We start from the raw sequence: 17,655 nt of genomic DNA on the forward strand, positions 1-17,655 counted from the left end.
GGCTGTGCTGTCCACCACTATGTCAGAGCACATGCTAGCCTCCAGGTTCCCTCAGCGTCACAGGTTCCTGTTTCACATTACAAGATCCATGCAAGCATCCTAACCCTTCCCATCTCCTCCCCACCCTAAACTCCCTCCAGCCTATGGGCTTCCCTCCCCTCAGCTATTCATCTTTCTTATAACCTGGCTAGTCCTACTATGTCCTCTCTTACGTACATATCCCTCTATCTCTTGCTATGCTCTTACTTTCTCTCTCTAACTCCCAGTAACTCGCTCTTATCTTCACTATTTTCCTCTCCTCCTCTCTATCTCCTGCTAGCCACGTTCAGTTTACTTCTTTCTCTCTCTGCCCTGAACACCTTCAGATGACTCTGGATGTTCTCTCTCTCATATCTACAACAAAGGCCTTAGCTGTATCATGGAGTGGTCACGTCAGCCGTTTCTTTTCTGTGCACCCTGAGATACAGTAGCAATCTGCTGTTGGGTAGCAGTGACTACGGGCTGATGAGACACACAGTCCCCAGGTCATTCCAGCCCCAGAGAGGCCAGGCAGACGGGGAGGGATGAAGATGCCGGCAAGCTCTGGGCATCAACTGTTTATTCAACAGCATGGAAACATTTTATGGAAGCTGAACAAGAGACACAGCCACATCAGTGTGTCCCGGCTGCATCTGACACTAGATGACAGGGTTAGGAGAGAGAGGAAGGATAGACACTAGCCAAGAAGAATCTCAAACACGCAGTAACACCTTAGCTATGGGCACTGGTGTGGCCAGGGAGGCCATGTTCAGGGTAGGACTGAATGCTTATTTTCAGCTCAGCTTCTTTAATATTCAACATGACCATAATGCCCTTGAGCATGTTTTGATTAGATAGTCTCAAAAGAATCTAGACTAAAAAACAGCATTTCTGCTTGATCCAGAAAGCCCCATTCTTCTCTCTCCAAGCCCCACCTTCTCAGAGAATTTCCAACAAAGAAAAGGCACAGAAAGCGCAGTTTTACATTCTTGGCAGCCACAGTAGCTCCTCTCCAAGACGCTGCCTAAAGCGTTCAATACGTGGGCACAAACCTAGTTCGTGGAGGATACATCATCGCCCCTTGCCTACATTGTATTTAAGCTTCCTCCTTTAGTTCAGGCATGTGATGTCTTCTGCTCCTTCTCCTGCCTCAATCTCTGGGGACTGGAGGACTCACCTGGGAGTTACTTTGCTCAAAATAAATCCTGTCAGAGACCAGCTTTGACAAGTATACCACTTACCAAGGTAGGGGCATGGTATTAGAAAAATAAGTAAAGAGACCTAAGACAGGAATGAAAATAATAAAACAGAACTATTGGATAGTACTGGGAGGGAGCTCCAGTAAATACTGAAATTCCTGCTTTTAATTTTCCATACACTTTTATACCCCAATACAACAGGGGGGAGAAAGCAAAACACTGCTTTAACATGATACAATGGACAACTAGAACAGTTATTTGCTTCAATACTTTGAGACAGCAAGTCATCAATTCTTTAAAAAAGGCATTCTGTTGTTTAGGCAGTGAACCCACCCTAGACCAAGTATACTGAAGGCAGCCCCTCCAAAGGTCAACCTCCTAATTCAAAAGAAAGAGAAGTATGCTAGAATTCTCTGATCAGGGTGGAGTGGACCTATTTTCATGGACCATATGAATGTCCAAAACACCAAGTAACCACACCCTAGGTCAGGATGTGTAGCCACACTTATTGTTGTTAACTTTGAGCAAGCTAAAACTCTCTGACCTTCAGTCAAGGTGGAAATAGGCTCACATTTTTTGGGCCTCCACAAAACTTGTTCTTTTACTTTTTCAACTCAGCTTGATCTGGTTTACTATGTCAGTGGAGACCTACTATCAAAGTACAGAAAACCTATTACCAATCTTTGGATCCTGGAGCAAAGCCATCTGTATACATCCACTTTAGTCCCACCTAGTGAAAAGCAGGGAAGTTAACTATTAAGTTAGTTCTGTATGTCTTAGTTCATTTTAGCCCCAATCCAGCCCCTTCAAGAAAACCAAATAAATGCTAGCAGAGCCGTCAACTTGGCTCCAGATCATCTGTTCTCTCTCAGGGCTTTTTTTTCTCTGTTTTTCTTTTTTCTTTTCTTTTTTTTTCTTTTCGTCAGTCTCACTACGTTTCTCCGGCTGTGCTGGAACTCCCTCTCTAGATCAGGCTGGCCTTGGACTCACAGAGATCTGCCTGCTTCTGCCTCCTCAGTGCTGGGATTAAAGCAAGCACCACCACACCAGCTCTCTCTTATATTTGTACTATCCAATTGAAAATACGTATTGGATGTTTAACGCTAAATTTAAGTATGAGAGGAAATAAAAAACAAGTGTCCCTTTGCTTCAAAGAGAGTGTAGCTGAATCATATGTTTATACAGTATAAGTGTGGGTCAATTTAAAAACCACTCAATAAAAGCTAAGGTAGGATGAAAGGTTTCCAGGTTTGGAAAAAAATATAGAATCCCAGTTAAATGTAAATTCCAGATACTATTAAGTGTGTGTCAAATATTGCATGGGTCCTGTATTCCACTTGGCAATCTGTCTGCAAAGAACCAAAAACAGATGCAAGAAGAGCACAGTTGCAGGAGCTCTCCATTCAGAGCGGGGGGACCAGGGACACATTTGAGAAGTGACATGCTGCTGACATGTCTGACTGTTTCCACAGAGACAATCCACACTGCTCTGGAGGATGTCTTAATACTGCACTGCTAAAATTCCCACGGAATAAAAGTATTCATGAGGAATTGCTCTGAATTTTGAAAACAAATCATCTTAACGATTTATTTCCATAAATTATTAGGGAGCTGGAAAGCCTACATGAGTTATCAGATACTTTCACATTTCACAAGGCAGAACGCTGCACAAGAAGTGCTACTTTAAGAGGAAAGACAAATGAGAAGCATTTCACATTTTAACTAACTATACGATGTCATTTCTTACCTCTGATGTCATCCATATGTCAAAACCATCATTCTCATCCAATGTTTCTGTTGTAAAAGGAATCAAAGATACAAATCGTGCGATGAGGTTCTGGAATAATAACATTAACTGACATCAGTGAGTATGTCCATTGTCCAGCCCAGTGCTTTACATACGTTCTCCCTCAGAGCACATGGCAGGACTCTCAGGGGACCGGGGAACAGGCTCAGAGTGATGAAATAACTTGTTCAGGCTCACAAAGGTAATATTCTACATGAGGCTCTGGGGATTGGGCCCAGGTGGCCTGACCCAGAGAGCACTTGCTAGGCACTATTATTGTATTTATTATTTATAATTTATTATTGTAATAAATTATTAGAATTTAAAATACTGTAACACTGCATCAACAGGTCAACAGTTTTAAAAGGTGCAAAACAGCGGAGGTTTGACTTGCTTTGCTTCAGAATCTTTCTGAGTTTCTTTCCTTATAAACTTACACGGAGCTGTTGCAGCTAGAGAAGGGGATGTGTCCTGCTTCCTCGACAACACAAGTCACACTGACGAATTCCCCTCCCCACCAGAATGCGGCAGACTGAGACCCAAAGGTAAAAAAGGAGCACACAGAAACCTCTTTAGCATTCAGCGATGTGTGGCAGATCCCCTCCATGCACAGCCTTGACTCTGCACTGACGACCTCATGCTGCTTAAGTCATATGCCCCACAATGCTCCACAGATGCTGGGAAATATGTTAGCTTCATGCAATCAAGTCACATGCCCCCTGTACTCCATGAGCACCCAAGAATACTGTTAATTCCAGGGTAGTGGGTAGTAAGAGTCACCGGCATGAAGAAATCACAATGGAAAAAACAGAGTACAGTAAAAAGCAACCTAAATCCAGGCTTTGATTTTTAGCTCTCAGGGTCCTGTTAGGAGAGCTCTGTAACTCACAAATAACAAATTGTCTGAAGAGACCGAATCACCTAGATGAATCCCCAAATAAAAGATATACCTGATTCTTCAAACGTGCTCTATAATCTCCATGAAGCTGCTAAAAACAATAACTGAAAGAAAAAAAATGTCACTCACAAGGGTAGCATTCAAGTCCTGAAGAAATATATCGAGAAGCTGCTGAGGTGGATTCAACGCCTTGATGTATCTTGTTACAAAGACCTGCATCCCTTCGCCATTAAAAACAGTGGTCACAACTCTTCGGTTGGGAAACATGGCTTTACAGTTCCTGGCAAAAGTCTGTGCTCGCTGCAAAATGTCTATTTGATCTGAAAACTAGAATCAGATTTAAAATAGTTCAACACTGTGCCGCCCCTCCCTGCCGCCCCCCCTCCCCCGAAAACAAGAGAAAAACCACTGCTTACTTACAACTTTGAAATTACAACTGGTTTTTAAAAACAGTTTCCACTCTTTTGATGATTTGTTCCAGAACAATTCGGTGTGGAACCTACCTCATCTAGTTTTGGATTGAACGTGATATATGATATCTGAGGTTCAATTGTAGCAAAAATATTTAGGAATGTACATTCTTTTGGATTCTGCCCACTGCAGTCTTCTCTAGGAGGGATGTAAGTGTTACTCCAGGTATACCCAAGCAAAACAGGCGGAATGTTCACTTGAAATGTCCCGCTAATCTGAAAGAACACGTGATGAGAATCAATATCAGCTAAACCTATCTTCTCCCCAGGAGAGACTTGACTTCCAGGGACAGGGGCTCCTGCTGGGGATAACCAGGCTCCCTGGGGTGATCAATGGGCACCCTTGACACTTTGGATCCCTGACCAATATGTGTTATGCAAAGAGAGAAAAAATAAGAAAAGGAAGAACTAAAGAAGCAGATTACCAAACCACAGTGATTGGTTAGAAAATCTAATTTAAGGTACTGGAATGACGGCTCGGTAGTTAAGAGTGTGTCCTGCTCTTCCAGGGGATCCTGGTGTGGTTCCAGTGCCTATGTCAGGAGGCCTGCAACTCCAGCTCCAGGGGGTTTGATGCTCTCATCTGGACTCTCGAGCGCATACCCACACATGTAGACAGAAGCCAAAGTAAGATAAACCTTACAACAAGAAAATCTAATTCAGGCTCAAAGAAGATCACATTATATTCTGCATTTGAGTCTGGAGTGTGTATGTGTGTGTGTTTGTGTGGGGGGGGAGGTAATGGCAGGAAAAGCAGCCCCGAGCAAGATGGAAACAGGGATCATGAATGTAAATGAGAAATTGAAGGGGCAGCAGCAGCTAATGGTTACCGAGCCCGTGCTATGTAAGACCCTGTACCAAGTGCTGGTGCAGGGTTTTCTCATCAGTGAGGCCCTCATATTTATTTAAAGTATTAGATTTGAGGTTGTAAGAGTTATTATTTTGTGAAAGATCATAGAACTAATGAGTAGGGGAGCCAGGATTCTAATCCATATTTGTTTATCTTTGAAAACCACACTTCTTAACTACCTGCCCATCACACAGCCTGGTCTGAGGCTGAGAGATGTCTGCAGAGATTTACAACTATAGGAAGCCCTGCGCCTCTGACCACTTGGATCTCCTTATCGGTAATATGTTCCATTATGGCTTCGTGTGATTGCCTATAACATCTTCCTATCTTCCAGCTATTATCTATGATCTGCTTCTCTAAAAACAAAATAAAAAGAGTCGAGTTTCGGTTGGTGCCATGACAGAAGGGCTGTGGTCACATAAGCAAAATGTAGGCAGAAATCTGGATGGCTGGGGAACTCCTTCTCTGAAATGGGGACGGTTGCCTTGTTTCTCCCTGCCTCTGGTAACAACACAGCTACGAAGCTGGAATTGAAGGGAAGAGCTTGCACTTCTGAGAATAAAGGACACATAGTAAGGACAGTGGAGCAGAAGGAGAAAGACAGCTTGGGTTCATGACAGTTCATGAGCAGCTGCCCCGGCATCTTTACTGGGGAGGTAAATAGACCACCAAGTTACATCACCCGTGCTTGGTTTCCTGTTGTACCTGAACTAATCAAGTCCTAACTAATATACACATGATTAATTCTCACTTAAATGCCCTCAAGTACTTGTGAAATTAATTGAAATATTTACTTCAATGAGCCAAGTAAGAAAAACTGTGATTGAACTTTTCTTTGGGCCAGCAGCTCACAAATAAAGACATGGATTTATTATCATTTACAAAAGCTTGGCCTTAGCTTAGGCTTGTTCCACTAACTCTGATAACTTAAATTAACCTGCTTTTATTAATCTATGTTTTACCATGTAGCTTTTTACCTTTCTTTCATTCTGTATGTCCAACTCCTCCACGGCTCCTTATGTCTCCTCAGTGCCTTGATTATCTCCTCCTACTTCCTCTCTCTGCCTGGGAGTCCCGCCCACACCTCCTGCCTAGTTCTTGGCCATTCAGCTTTTTATTAAACCAATCACAGCACTACATCTTCACACAGTGTACAAATATCCCACAACAACAACAACAACAAAACAAACAAGTTACTAAAACATTCTTCTCCTGTTACCCTACACCTCCATTGTCCCAGTGACCCAGGAAGAGGGAAGTTCTACTGGCTACTCTTTACACTCACAGGACGCAATCCCAAATACCACCGAAACACCATACACCACCGAAACACCATGGCATACCACACTGCACCAAAATGTTAACCCCCCCATCCCATATACCACTGAAACACTATGGCATACCATGATGCACCAAAATGTTAAACCCCCTGCCCACCAGACAATGACCTTGAGGTAGGAAACTCACTTCTGACTTTTCAAATCTCCTGTGTCTGACATAGCTTGCTTAAGATCTTTCAGTAAGGAAATAACTGAGCCCAAACTGGAGCCTAGACTGGAGTTTCACACATGCTGGTCATGCAGGCTCATTGCTGCTATTGACCCTAAACAGGGTCTTGCAGAGACCAGATCTCGTAATTAGCCTGACATGGCTGATAAACAAGGCAGGTGAGACAAAATTCTTGGCCCCTGGGTCTGGCCTTAGAAAGACCTTTGTGCAAATACGAATTTTGCTTTCTGACTTAGGCCTAGCTGCTTTTTTTTTCTGTCTTAATTAACACTTTCAAAATGTAAGAAATAAGTTTACAGGTATCTCCCAGAGATAGTCACACTCTGTAAGTACTCTAAACCCCACGGCACTTGGTAATATAGGGTCATTTTAATAACCTTTCAACCTGTCAATCACAGACTCTGACTGGCTAACATCAGAAAGTGCTTTTATTAGACAGAAACAAATCTTGGAATAATAAGAAAAGAACTTTCTGTTACCTCAGACTGTTGCAGAAGAGCTGAGAAGGGGAAGCTGACAGAGCCCATCCAGTTCTTTTGTATGTAGGAGTGAGTACTGCAGCTCTTAAGACAATGGTCCTGTTAAAGCAAATTGAAGTCAAACTCAAAAAATGGCCCCTATAAGATGAATACTTTTACAAACTCACAGGGAGCTATAACAATTCATTTTTTGTTTCTCTCTGTGTGTGTCTCTGTGTCTCTGTCTCTGTCTCTCTGTCTCTGGGTGTTTGTGTGGTGTATTTGGGTGCAGTTTGCATCCCTATCTTATTGCGTGTCCTTCTCTCTCACTCTGTCTTATTCCTTTGGGGCAAGGTCTCTCCATGAACCCATGGATGTAGTTGAGACTGACTTTGAACCTATACCTCCCAAGTGCAGCCCTGACCACACACAGTTAAGAATTTTATTTTGAAGATCACCATTTGGGAGCCTGCTAGGGCAGGTCAGCAGGAGGCCGATCTTCAAAGAGGCAGTTTAACACTTTCAGTGCCACCATTTCAGCACCTAGACCTTGCAAATCAAAATGACACTTTCCTTTTGTCTTAGGATGTGATTTCTTTGTAACCTAGCCTGCTCTTTTTATTAGCTTATGTTAAAGTGCAGCTGGAGAGTGGGACCACTGATTCTACAAAACTTGGAAACAAGAAAATAAATGATATGATTGCTCATGCAACTAAATGATGCAACTAAAATGTAAAATTGAAAGTTTACACTAAAACCTTTCAAACATTTGAGAATGTAAACATGTAATATACAAAAATTGTAGACTAAGGAAGAATACATCATAAAAAACATACATAGAAAATAATGTGAATTAAAAATAGTAGGTAAGTCAGGTAGAAAATATTCAGTCCAAGATAGTTTGAAGATGAGGAGAGAGGTTTAGAATGCTTCTATTATTTAGGATTGAGTCAGAGACCAAACAAACAGATATTGAACACATTTGCCCAAATAAATTCAGAAACCATGGTCACAAGGACATTAGAAGAATGTAATAAAACTTCAAGCAGAAATAAATGAAACGGAAAACACAGAATGAAGTATAAAACTTCAAATGATTATTTTTCAAAAAAGTTGAGAAATCTGGTAGAAGTCCTGTGAAGTTCTAAATTTTAGCACAAGGGCCAGAGGAGGAGGGAAAACAGGGAACATTAATCAGTTAACAAGACACGAGCTGAACAGAACCAAGGCCATCAATGCCTCGTGTTGCACAGCCTGCTGACCAGGGCAACCGAGCAGAAGCAAGCTTCTCTAGTTAGGGACTCTCCTCCTGTCTCAGCTTTTCCTGCCCTTCTTTTATCCAGGCAGTGTAAGTTCAATGTGAGTGATTTATGCTCTCCTAACCCCCATTTTCACTATAAAAAGGTCCTGGTTTTGGGGTTCTTTTGACTTACTTGCAATTGCTGTCAGGCTTTGTTGCAGGACCTTGTCCAAGGACCCCTTGTGACTAGGAGCTGTGATAGCTAAATAAGCCCCCACCCCCTTTTATTCCAGAAATCCCTGATCTTAAAGAATTTCAGTGTGCTGATGCATACCTGTAACCCCTCCCTTTGGGGGACTAAGGAAGAAGAATCATGAGTTCTAGGCCAACCTGAACAATATTTTAAGATCTTGTCTTAAAAACAGACACAAAGGGCTAGAGAGACAGCTTGGTAGTCAAAAGCACTTGCTGCTCTTCCAAGGGACCTGAGTTCAGTTCCCAGCACCCACCTCACACTACTTACAACCACCAGTAACTAACTCCATCTCCAGGGGATCTGACATCCCTCTGGTCTATACATACACATATACATAAACACACATGGACACATAAATAAATAGTAACATAAATATTTTTAAGAAAGAAACACAAATAGTAAAATCAGAACAAAAAACAGAAGTACTTGGATAAAGTCAGGAATAATAAGAGGTTAATAGTATATTAAAGATTGGAAGACCACTGATAATGATATGCTAATGATGTGAACTCTTTAAAAAGAATCCTTTCTCTACTTTTGTCCTTTCTTCCCATCCTTCACTCCCCCTCCCCTCCCCTGTACTCTCTCCATACACACACCCCAACCCCACTTTCCTTCCTAAGCATTTAAACCATCATCTGAACACTGGGCTCATTTAAATTCTTTCCGGAGCTATCACGTTGATGTTACTGTTTAGTTAACCCAGGCTCCAAGCCTGGAGTGTCCAGCCCATCTCCAAATGCAGTTCACAACAGCTCTGTCATCTCTAGTGCTAAAAATCTGTGACGTGTCTGGGAGACTTGTAATGAAGGGGAGATCCATGGGGAGTAAAAAAGATTTGACAGTAGGAAGAAAAAACATAGGAGAAAAAAGGCATTTATGAACAGAACAGTGATCAATAATCAACCCAGACTCTCTTTCAAATGGACGCTTATCTCGTCGCTTGTTCTAATCCTTTGTGGGAAAATGGAATGCTTAGTCTATAGTTACCTACAACACAGTCCATGAGGAAAGGCCAATAAGGACAGTTTCCTCTTCTAAACAGAGTGCCAACATTGTCGCAAGCACATCTTAACACCTGACATGTGCAGACTGACCCAGAACAATGCAAAGCCTTATTACAATGGAGTTCAGTGTCAGTCAGCTTATTCCCATCTGTCAAACCAGCCACTGAGATAGAACCAGAAAAGTTATTCACAGTAAATCCTTGAATGCAAGCTGTCAACAAATGGCCACTTAATACTTTACCTTTGGCTGTTACTAAGAATTCATGTAAAGTTTTGATGTGAATGTTCGTACACTCTTGGGAAGCTGGCTTGAAGGCGTTGCCACTAAGAGTTTGTCTGACAATCTAATCTTGGGCTCTGCACTGCAGGATCTCATCCATTTTCTCCGACCTAGAGCCTCCACTCCCCCAGTTAGAATCATCTGCCTTCAACCAACTGCGATAAGAGGGTCACTTCTCAAGGGCATTGTCCCCAGCAGAGCGATTCCACTTCCCTTCCTACCGTCCTTTTTACAAGTTGGTTGCACATCCCTTGTCAATTCTTTGGCAAGGTCTGTCCCTTTCCCTTTTCCCTGGCATTCTAAATCCTAATGTATGAGTGTCTAATTTTTTGATGTCACCTGCAAGTGGGTTGGGGCTCATCATAGTTATTCCAGGATGCATGTGGCCTGTGGGTCACAGGTTGGACATACCCAGAAGAGAAGGCTCATCTAAATGGCTAAGATATTAAACATTACTTCTTTCAATTTATTTTAACACTGGGTGATGGTGGAGCACACCTTTAATCCCAGCACTCAGGAAGCAGAAGCAGGTGGATCTCTGTGAAGTTCAAGGTTGGCCTGGTTCAAAGACCAAGTTCTAGGGCAGCCAGGGCAGCATAGAGAAACTCGGTCTCAACAAAACAAAAAACAAAGTAACAAGAATGGACGCGAGTGCAATCTATCTACAACATCTGCCACCTCACTGATCACTATGCTGGCTAGGTGGTGTCCCCTTCCGCCCTCGCCAGGGGTAGAGCCTTCCAACAAGTTCTTGGTTTAGATTCCCAAAACCCAGAACATCTGTTGACGTTTATAACTCCCCTTCCATTCCTTCATCACAGAACACACCCATGTAAATTGCTGAACAGTTTAACTTGGGTGGGGGGAGGTGTTGGTTAGTAAGATGACCGTCTAAACAGAACTACAGGAGATAACACCAGGTGGCTGAGAACCATGATGGCAACGGTTCAGAGAAGAAAAAAAAGAGATACTTTGGATGACAAAGACCTAACTCAGCGTGTAGTCTGCTGGTCATCATTTCACTAAGTATCCTTTCCCTCCTGATAAAGCCCTCCGCACATCCAAGCTCCTCAAGATTGAACTCTGAGCTGAGGAAGGCTCTTGAGTGATCCTGATTCCTTTCTACCACCTGCCATCTGGAGTACTGGCTTGAAGGCAGTGAGCAGGGTGGACCTTACTGCTAGGAACTGTTCCAATGGTTTTAAAGCAATTTATACAAAAGTATTTAACTTACCTACCTGAAGACAGCAGCTATTATATTTTCCATGCCAAGCTAACTGGAAGGAAACTAACACGTACTACAGAGTTTGCTATGGTGCTAGGCATTGGGTTGGGACTTTCCACTAATGTACAGAAAGGCAGTCATTCGTTTTGAAATTATAGCAAACACAACAAAATTCTGGTCCTAAAATAACTCGGTGTCTTGTGTAGAGCCATGTATTTTCTTTGATCAGAAAATGAAAAATTTATGAGGTTTTCTGCCTATCTTTCTGTCTTTACTACTAAAAAGCTCGCATTTAAATGTAATGGTCTCTCAAGTCCTGGCCTGTTCACCATCCTTCCTCCTTATAGGTTGCTATGATTTGTTACATTTGGAGTGGATTGTCATGTGTCTGACTTTACTGCATCAAACCCTTTTAAGAAAATATTTCACATATCACATTAAAGCAAATTACATGGGGCCTAGTGGCATAAACTCATAATAGGAGTGTTATAAGTTCAAGACCAGCCAGGGCCATACAATGACTTTAGGCCAACCTGGGCTGCACAGTGAGTTCCTGTCTCAGAAATAGACAACAAAATAAGCTCACAAAAATGTTCCAAGATTTCATTTAGTTTGACCTCATAATTATTTCAACATTAACCAGACATTTTCCTATGTTACCTCATGTTTCTCAATTACCACTTCATCAAAAACGTTGATATGTATATTATCTTTTATTTTCGATAAACTAGAGAAGCTGTAATCATGTCCTGGTGAGCTGAAAACAAGAAAAGGACACTTGAATGTTGAAGTTTTTTTTTTCAAAATCTACTTAATTTTTTAAAGCACATCATTGATAAAGTATAATAAATTACCTACAATCTTTTCCTTTGTAAAAGTTTAAACTTACAAAAAGCTATATGTCTTGAAGCCTGGCTTCTACTGTTCACTGGAACTAATGTGTGTACTATAATTTACCTTATATTCCTCTTAAGATGAAAATAAAAATAGACAACATGGGTTCAGCTGGAGATTATGTTAAATAAAATGAGTCAGGCAGAGAAAGACAATGCTTGGCACAAGAGAAGATGCACCAAAATGACCGAGACTCCAGACATCTTTGGATTTACAATTCCCAGGCCAGCCAGTGACCACTACATTACACCAGAGTGTGTAACACCTTTCTTTCTCTTTAGTTCTGTTCAACAGCTAATACAAAACATGGACATTGCTGGGGGGCTTAATTTGCAGAAAAGAAGTATGCCTCACTGAAGAAAATTTAGGAATTACTACCAAGAGGTCAGGTCAACCTCTTGGTATGACCTGTATGAAATGTGCTGGCAGCAGATAAAAAGGAAATGTTTGCCCAGGTTGGTGATGCTCAGCCCAGCATGTAGCCTTCCTGCTCCTGGTCTCACTCCACTCCTTTCCCTACCACTAGGAGCCCTTTGTGCCCCTGAGTTTCCTAAGATAGAGCTTTGGGGGTGGCAGCTCCCTGATCCCAGGATGCCCACAACCCTGAGGTTCCAACTTTTGGCTGCTGAGTAGCAAGCAGTCCAGCCCTTGCCTGGCAATATTTTCACTTTTTACCATACAATTGCTACTGCTACTGAAGTTGTTAAAGTTTTGGGGGTTTTCTTTGTTTGTTTTCTTAAGCAAGTACTACTTCAAGGAATCTCCAATAATACCTATACTTTTCTGATAACGGTGCTGGCAGCATCCACCAGAAAACACTGGTTATGTTCCTTGACAATTTTAAATTGAATGTTTCTTATATTTCCAAGAAATAAAATAAGCTAACTCTCCTACTTTGTTCCCTGGGATTTCATTTCATGGTCAGAATGCCCAGGCAAGGTGGGGGGGGGCTATGTATATTTACAGCACTATGCTAGCACAAGAAAGGACAAGAATCACTTCAACACACTTTTCAGTTTGTCCGTTTGGTATACCTTAACTTACCAAGTCCTCGACATTATCTTATGTTATATAGTCTATTCAAACTTGCCTCAAATTTTACCACAATTCATCCTCCAAACTAGACTTCACTAATTATTCTTTATTTACTGTAACCATATGTTACATTTGCATGTAGGCTTCCTCCCCCCGTTTTCTAGTGCTAGGGATTGAACCCAGAGCCTGATGCATACTAGAGAAATACTACAGCGCTCTCTACAGTCCTGCATACAGCTTTTAATCACTGGAATGTCACAGGGAACAAGGACTTAGAACAGATTCTTCTATTACAGACAACAAAAAAGTAATAGTTGGATCCTTAGGTGACTTTCTGGTTCCCACTGCAGTTTTAACCTTATCTAACTGTTAGAAGCACAAATTGTCAGTATTTAATATTAGTTTATTATTCTATTTAGTTTACTTATAAATTTATCTTTCTTACTGATCCTTTTATGTTTTCCTTATCAAATTAATGTAGTGTATCTATCTGGACATACTGGCACATGACTATAATCCAAGCACCCAGAATGCTCAGGCAGAAGGAACAAATGTTCAAGGCCAGCCTCATCTATATAGTGAAGTCCTAGGCCAGTTTGGGAACATGGCAAGACCTTATCTTAAACAAACAACCCCAAAGAATAAACTCTAAACTCTAATATCTAAATTAATAACCCAAGTATTTCCAAACACACATGATCATCTATCTACCTTACTTTACAAACTTTTCATTTTTTTCTCCACTTGTCCTGTTCCTTCTCTCTCCCTCCCTCTCCCTCTCCCCTTTTCTCTCATACATCCTGGTCAGTGTCTGGTGGTTTTCATTTTGAGAGAGGAATCTTGGGTAAAAAAGCCCATATAGCCTGTGCCATGTTACTATAGAGAACATGTAGATAGTTATGTCAGTTCTTCTGTGTTTCCTTAGCATTTGTTGGAAGTGGCTATATGCCAATATGTGAGCCAGATAAAACATATGAATGAAAAGATTGTATACACAGGCAGCCCATATATGGTGGTTCTGTTGAACTTGTCCATATTGGATTTCATGGTCTAAGTTGAGGAGGACAACTGACCAAGTCTCTTCCTCAGGAGGGAAACATATCTCATTACAGATGGTTGTGAGCCACCATGTGGTTGCCGGGAATTGAACTCAGGACCTTTGAACGAGCAGGCAGTGCTCTTAACTGCTGAGCCATCTCTCCAGCCCACAAATATAACATAAATAATGTCAAATCATATAAACAATCACATACAATGATTATGATGCCATATGGACTATGAAATAATGTAAAATATTCATATAAAATGATCATATATATATAGGAATAAAAGTTCAATTTTCCCACTCCTCAAAATAAAATTATATTATTTGAAAAATGTTTAAATTTTTAGCAGCTATGGACACTTGATTATGAAGTAGACAGTAAATGTGTGTTCAGCAGTAAAGCACAGTGATACCAGATAAAATGATATGGAGTGGTGTGTTCCTAAGCACAATTAGTTATGGGATTAGTCAAGCCCATATTTATCTTTCTTTTCTTCTTTGAAGCAAGTGGAAACTTGGGGACATGTTTCTTCTGGAAGCTGAAATCCGATTTATTAACTTTCATTAAAATGCCTTTTACATAAAGAAATCTCGTAGGGAATATGGTTTTACTCTTTCTTGACAGAATGTAAATAATCTAAAATATTAATATAAATGGCTAAAAGTTTTAAGAAAATAAAGCAAAGGAAATACACTGCTGATTAAGCACATACATGTACAATCTTGATTGATGTGGAATTACTAGGCCCCACGGTAAACCTACAAATTTAGAAACTAAGAAGGTAGGTCCATATATCTATGTTTAAGAATCTGTCTAGGGGACTATGATGCTTGAGAGCCACTAACTTAAAACAACATGCTTTAGAAGACAAGTGCAGGAATGTACAGAACAGCGCTGTTTGCAAAGGGAAGTAAGACAAGAAAGGGTTAAGTAATCATGGTGTTTTCCCTCAATAGTGAACTATACACAAGTTCAGATAAGGGATGAAAGTGTCTTAGTCTATTTAATGTCGCAACTACAGAACTCCTGAGACAAGGTAACCTGTAAAGAACAGACATTTATCTCTCCCAGTTCTGGAAGCTGGGAATACAGAGGTATACAGTATCTGGTGTGAGTCTTCTTGCTGGCTCTTCACATAGCTCAAGAGAGAAACCCACTCCTGTGAGCTATTCTCTAACAGTATCCCCTTTCTCTAACAGTATCAATACATTGATAAAGGCTGTTGAGTACTAGGAGAATGAGATACTGTGTGTTCTATAGTGATAGTCTTGGAACAGAGACACTTCTATCCTAGAGGAAGACTGTTTAAGACTTATGAAATAAACAACTCACAAATCTCAGGAAGCCCCTGAAACATACTAGATTCACAAGTCCCACCTCTGAGGTTATTTAAGCAGTAAGGATCGCTGAGGAGTGCAGACTCTGACCCATTAAGCTGCCTGCAGGTTCTGCAGAGCACCCCAGGACTTTAGTTTTCCCGATGTTACATCCAGGCTGGGGTGGCTTTTGTGGTGATGCAGCTTCTGTAACTAAGCCCTCACCTATACTTATGCCAGTAGCTACAATACACTCATTGCTTTTCCAAATTGGATTTTGTAGAGTTACTTCTTTGGCCTGTCATTGATTCCCTACCTGGGGCGAACAGACATTGTTTGTACCTCCCTACAAGGAGTCTCACACAATACCCCTTCCCAAGAAAAAAGGTGGACGTTACTTACCTCCACATGCACACTCATCCAAGCATACATAAGCATGCTCCCTCACTGCAGAATTACTCTGACTAGAAACTGCAGGAAAATGAACTCCAACTTACATAAAATCTACTTTGATTTCTTCATTCCAGCATGGATGAGATCCGCTTGCAGTATTGGTTTGATATACAGTGTGTTGAAAAGAAACTTCTATGAAAGGGTGCACAGTACCCTGAAACGCAGAGTAAACAATTACTGGGTTTTTTTTAAAAAATATCTTACATGACAGAGGAAAGCAAAAAGTTAGATCATCGGGCATCTTGTTTCCTTAGTTTCTATAGTTCTCCTAATAGCCATTGTTTAGTCATTGGCTTAGTGAACATCTACTGCTCTTATTCTATGTCAGGCACTCTTCAAAGATCCAAAGACAAATGGAATTTTTCCTTAAAGGTTTTAAAGTTTTTCATGGAAAACTAGACAGACAAGTTAATAAGTACCATAAAATGTAAGCAATAAAGCAAGAGAACCAGATTGCACCTGGGGGGGGGGGTCTCAAGAAAGGGTATGGGTGTGTTTCTGAGGTGAGGCCAAGATGAACATCACAGAGGAAATCCTGTTTGAGCTCAGGCTTTGGAACACTGCTATGCTTATCTGGGTAAGAGCATGGAGATGGGTGGAGGCCATTTCCAGCAGAGGGAACAACTACTGGAAGCCAAGACAACATAGCTGTGCAGTAGACAGACATGAAAACAGCAGGCAGAGAAAGAGCTAGACTATCAAAGATTCTGTGTGTGAGTGAGGAGCTCAGACCTTGTTCTATGGGGCCTGAGAGCAGAGAGTGAGATGATGTGAATTATATTACTCAATAATACCTTTCCCTTGTTAAAGGAAAATAACTGAAATCTGAAGAATGTAGATATGAATAAGCCAGTTGGAAGCCAGGCGCAACTGAGAGCAGTCGGCCAATATTGTACATAAGATGTTAAATACCTCATTTAAGAAGTCATTCGAGGCTACAGATTTGATTGCTTCTTGATGTCTGTGGTGAGACATGGATGACCTCAAGTAAGTAGACGTACCCCAAGTTCTTCAGGAAAAACAACATTGAGACATAGTTTTAGCAGTAGTGTTGGTAACCATGAGGATTACCCTGGGTCTTACAGAGGTATTTATTTATTTATTTATTGTCATATCACATTGGTGAACATCACTAGTCTAGAATGTGGTTCCTGATCACTGAAGTACAAGATGGATCTAGTGGCAAAATGCTCACTGGTTTTCAGCACCCAGGGGAAAATGTACTATTTGGGGAATATAGTCTTCCTACTTTTTTTTTTTTTTGGTGTTAGAATAGTTTCCTCTGTAGAATGATGGCTATAGAAAGAGACAGCAATTTTATGTCCTTTCTTCACAAACAACCATTAATATGTGCATCGGTTGTGAAAACAATTAGTTGTGTCAAGAAATAAGGTTGTAGTTTGTAAAACAAAGTCAAAATCTTTACAAGGCTTTACATATAAATGAATAGCCAGTAAAAAAAGTGTCTGTTTTTCACAGATAGAATCCATGAATTGTACTAAGCTTATCAAAGCAAGCATGTGGTAAACATGGAAGAAGAAATGCCTCATATTCCTGGGGCATCTGGGTAGTAATATTCATATTTATCAATAATCTTTGCCCTTAAATATCCAGGATACATTTTATAAAATAGGTACTTAATATTCACAGGGCCTTAATTTGATTAGCCTTTGGTAGGTAAAGTCTATTTTGATCCCAAGAAATACAAATAAAAC

At 40.9% G+C, this 17,655-nt stretch overlaps 1 protein-coding gene across 1 annotated transcript in view; it reads right to left on the minus strand.

Moving 5' to 3' along the window:
- The window catches only part of Cc2d2b (coiled-coil and C2 domain containing 2B), a 90,655-nt gene that overhangs the window by 16,296 nt on the left and 56,704 nt on the right, over positions 1-17,655 (minus strand). The window contains exons 21-27 of the mRNA XM_087907720.1: positions 16,853-16,949; positions 15,985-16,094; positions 11,857-11,953; positions 7,210-7,308; positions 4,405-4,587; positions 4,031-4,228; positions 2,965-3,054 (exon numbers count right to left, since the gene is read on the minus strand). Coding sequence (XP_087763846.1) covers positions 2,965-3,054; positions 4,031-4,228; positions 4,405-4,587; positions 7,210-7,308; positions 11,857-11,953; positions 15,985-16,094; positions 16,853-16,949 — 874 coding nt within the window. The remainder of the gene's footprint in view (positions 1-2,964; positions 3,055-4,030; positions 4,229-4,404; positions 4,588-7,209; positions 7,309-11,856; positions 11,954-15,984; positions 16,095-16,852; positions 16,950-17,655) is intronic.

The sequence above is a fragment of the Myodes glareolus genome, chromosome 7 (genome assembly GCF_982192425.1).
Source record: "Myodes glareolus chromosome 7, mMyoGla1.1, whole genome shotgun sequence".
Lineage (NCBI taxonomy): Eukaryota > Metazoa > Chordata > Mammalia > Rodentia > Cricetidae > Myodes > Myodes glareolus.